Below are 4,656 nucleotides of genomic sequence, written 5' to 3'. Positions count from 1 at the left end.
TGATAGAACCTAATCATCTGTAATTGAATTTGATAGAAGACTGGTAGATTCATTTTATCGATTTAAGGGTAAGATTGCCAATGTGATGCGTCATTTGATTTTGATTGATGTAGTTAATGAAGCTAACGATGGGATTAAGTAATGTATGATTTCTTTCGGATGTTTTGAAGAGTTGAGTCGGACCGAATGATAAATAGTTTATGAAGCTAATGATAAGACTAAATCATGACTCGCAAAAGAATAATTTCTAGGTTGAATCAAGGGAATCATAATAGATTTCACATAATGGGCTCTAATCGAAATTGAAAATCATGAACTCAGACGTTGAATAGATTATTTGCAAATTGAATGTGCTAAATTTCGATGTTGGTGTTGGTGTTGGATTTGATGATAAGATGAAGTTGAAGACCAAGAATTTGAGAATATAGATGGAGTTGAGAGTCGTTAGAATAGTTTATTTGATTTTGTTGGGAATTTGTTAGTTTTGGAAATGGATTTTGATCGTAATGAATTAAATTGGAATGAATTCCATCAGGGTATGAAAAAAATCAAAAAATGACCAAAGAACAAAAAAATTCAATGAGATATACATAAACTAACAGGGTAGATGAACAGCATGGCGCTGTACACAAAAGTGGTGGTGTTGTAGAAGGATTGTATTGAAAAGGGTGTTGGTAGAGGTAAGTATAGGGCTCAGTATAGATGTATAGCGTAAAGGGTACTGAGTAAAGCATGGATTGAGTAAATTAAGGCTGAAGAGGGGAAACGGTTGGGAAGGACATTTCTTTAAGTATATAAGTGGTACACAAACATTACAACCCATTTGAAAAACCCATTTGAGAAAAAATAGAAAAACCCATTTAAAAAATTATTTTTTTGAACAGAAAAATAAATTGGGTCCCTCTGGAATTTTCTGTTCAAAAAAATATTCTTTTGAATGGATTTTTATATTTTTTCCTAAATGGGTTTTTCGAATGGGTTGTAATGTTTGTGTACCACTATAGATTGTTGCACTATTGGCGCAATGGTACGGTGTACGCAAGAAACCCTGAGCCCCAAAACTCGAAAACTCTTTCCGCAACCTCAATACCTCAACTGGTATTACAAGTACATATCACAAAAAATACAACCACTCATTTACATACAAAGTACATATCACAGAACTTACAACTAGATCCTACAGCTATTTGTGACATACACTACGTGAGTAAATCCTTCAAATTACTAGAATATACATATAGTCTTCAGTCTTGTATAGAATTTGGTCGTGTACATGTAGCACCAACCTGTCAACCAGGACTCGTCGCCCCGGCACTGCCAGCGTTCGGAATCAGCAATGGGCATCGGGCTGCATCCGGTCGACCAAGCGCGATTTATTTGCTCAATTCAAACATTTGCCGTGACCGATAGATATATATTGAATACCAGTTTAACAACTGATGAGCCGAAGAAATTGTTACCATCCGGCATGAGTCAACTGACAAGCTCATCGTTAACTTCCCGCACGTGTGGTGTTAGAGGCAAAGGGCTGTTTTGCTTTTCAATCGCGATTGGCAGTCTTTGTCAACGGACTGCTTTTGCAAAGACATCCAAAGGTTGTTTTGTGGCAAGTCAACATTGACTTGTGTTCGGTCTACAAAATGACCACGTGATGTATATTTATGGTGTTTCAGACGTGGTTTCAGATGTGATTTATACACATGAAAAATGTCAATCCAGCAAAATTCATTCAAAAAGAATTCTTCTGATCTACTTTGAACAGCTTTCTATTATCAACACCTCCAATCTCGACAATCACAACGAACCTCAGATGGAAGGGCTGCCACCAGACCTACCAGACCCAGAGCTAGCTATGATCCAGCAGCTTGTTCATGCGGGCCACACTCGCCCTCAAATTGTTTCCCGGATGATCGAAGCTGGGTATCGCATGACCAGAATCGTCGACTCTCCAAGCTTGGGCTGAGCACCGCGTCTCCTTCTCTCACTCAGCTTCAAAGAGAAGACTCTATTCCTCTCATCCGACAATGTCATCGCCTTTCATACGGCCTAGATGATACAATCAGTGAGATCAACAACGCATATAATATCCCAATTACCCGGAAGGTCCTGATTACAATGTCTCAAGAGCTAGGATTAAATTGGCGTCGCGATGACATCCAAACTGGCGACATCACACGAGACAACTTGAAAGACCTTATTGCTCACCAAATTGAGGAACGTGACCGAGATGCCGGAATACGCACCATGCAACATGCACTTGGTCTACGGCAAGTGCGAGTTCATCGTGACACTGTTGCTGGTATTATGAGAGAGCTGGACCCGGATGGTGTTGCACTTCGCGGCTCTGGACAGCTCAAACGCCAAGCCTTTGAGTGTCCGGGCCCAAATTATGTCTGGTCCTCCGACGGTCACGACAAGCTCAAGCCTTACGGTATAACGATCTATGGTTTCATTGACGCTTGGTCCCGCCGTGTCCTCCACTTTGACGTTGGCATCAGCAATAACGACCCTCGAATGATTGCATACCACTACCTTCTAACAGTCAAAAAAACTGGCGGCTTCCCGGTCCAAACCTGTACCAACCACGGAACAGAAACTATTGATATGGCTGGTCTTCAGATACATTTCTCCCGTAAATATGCTGGTGCCTCGGAAGAAGATGCTACAAAGTCCCACATCTTCACTAGCTCAATCAAAAACGGAAAAATAGAGTCATTATGGAGACTTATCCGCAGACGCAATGGCCTGCGAATTCATGACTGCATCCAAGAAGCTATGGATGATGGACGCTATAATCCTTACGACCCACTTGAAAAGTAAGTTTTTTGTCGTGATTTAAAATGAATAATTGGTTTCTGACACAAAGCTTTCAACAGATTGGTGTTCCTTGATATTGGAGTCCCTCTAATACGATCCATCATGAATGAATACCTAGTTGAGAAGAACACCAAAAAGACCCGATACAATTGCAATTCGGCTCTTCCAACAAGCTGCCGTCCCAATGTTTCATATTATAATCCCGCTCAGTTTAACGGGGAGCAAGGAATGACGCAAATCCCGTCTGCTGATGTGGATGAAATCATCGAACGCCGATTCCCAGACCTAGAGGAAATGCTGCGTATATCACCACCGATCCTGGCCAACCACATCCAGGAAGTTGCTCAACAACTGCAGATTGAGACTGACAGAATCGATCTGATCACTTTGTGGGGATGTCATGCAGCTATTGTAGCAGAGCTGCGCCGTCTGCACCCGGGTCTCTATATGGTTGTAAATGTTGATGCACTATGGCATGCATGAAAGTAGCTATTGTGGTTTTTCAAAAATATTTCTCAATCTTGGAACCGGAGTTGACATGTATAAAGATCATTCCCCAAAAATTAATTGCTAAATGTTTGTTCGTAATGATCTTAGTCTCTTGTGGTGTTTACCAAAAAAAAACATGCGTAGATATCACTGCTGAAGGATTTGAAAGCCATGGAGGGTTCAAATGGTGTTCTCAAGGCTTTTAATTCATCTTCATTCTTGCTTTTTAATGTGCGATAAATCTGTGCATAATCTGCTTATCTGCCAAAATGCTCGGATGAGATTGTTTTGGCCAGCCAACACCTTGAAATGCATGTCATCGCCATTTCAAAATGACATTTCGCTCAATTGTATTCACAGTGTCTTATCATAATTTTGATAAGATAAACACAAGTGCTTTTGCTCAAAAGCACTATAAGCACTTGATGAACTTAAGCGAAAAGCATCATAAGCAGTTGATGCTTTTGAGTGAAATGCATCAGATGCTTTTGAGTGAAATGCTTTTGAAAAGCACCTGTTTCAAGCGCTTTTGTGAAGTGCTGATTTCTCAATCCCAAGAATATAAATAGGCCATGCTTGAGTTCCTCCCAGGATTATCTGTCGCATCTTTGTTAAATGGCAGTGTGCCAGTGATAATAAAGTCGTCGTCAGTGGAGAATTGTTGGACAGCAGTGTGCTAAAATGAATAATCTCTACATCTTATACAATTGTTAAATGGCAGTGTGCCAATGATAATAATGTTGTCGTCAGTCAAGAATTGTTCAACGGCAGTGTGCCAAAATCAATAATCTCTACGTCATATACAATTGTTAAATGGCAGTGTGCCAATCATAATAATGTTTTTGAGAATTGTTAAACGGCAGTGCGCCAAAACCAATAATCTCTATGTCATATCTTTGTTGCATGGCAGTGCGCCAATAATAATAAAGTAGTACTTGTGGTCACTTGACCATTGGGGAGAGAAAGCGCTTGGGTATCGTGGTCACATGAGCATTGCTGGATGGCAGTGCGCCAAAGTCAATAAGCCTTACGTCTTATCTTTATTGGAAGTGTGCCAATTATGACAAAGTTTGTACTTGCGGTGAGGAAGTGCTTGAGTATCTATGTCACTTCATTTCGGATCATCACAAAACACGGACCAGTTTGACTTTTAAACAAATATTTCAACTTATAAACAGAACTGGGCATCTTGGACTATCTTTGTCACTTAATTTCATCGTTACAAAAATTGGACTTAAATTATAAACAAACAGTTCAACTTATAAAAGAACTTCTCATCTTTGTATTTCTTTGTCACTTAATTTCTGAACATCACAAAACCCGGACCAGTTTAACTTATAAACAAATGGT

General features: G+C 40.0%; 1 protein-coding gene across 1 annotated transcript; it reads left to right on the top strand.

Annotated features, from left to right (window-relative positions):
- Positions 1-2,919: 2,919 nt before the first annotated feature.
- Positions 2,920-3,300, top strand: MELLADRAFT_66773 (uncharacterized protein; the record flags this gene model as incomplete). The annotated part of the gene is made up of 1 exon (XM_007414901.1): positions 2,920-3,300. The coding sequence occupies one exon, from the start codon at positions 2,920-2,922 to the stop codon at positions 3,298-3,300; it is 381 nt and encodes a 126-aa protein (XP_007414963.1).
- Between the last annotated feature and the right edge of the window lie 1,356 nt (positions 3,301-4,656).

This window comes from Melampsora larici-populina (genome assembly GCF_000204055.1).
Source record: "Melampsora larici-populina 98AG31 unplaced genomic scaffold MELLAscaffold_46, whole genome shotgun sequence".
NCBI lineage: Eukaryota > Fungi > Basidiomycota > Pucciniomycetes > Pucciniales > Melampsoraceae > Melampsora > Melampsora laricis-populina.
Note: the sequence above shows the minus strand (reverse complement) of the source record. Positions and strands in the feature narration are given on the sequence as shown.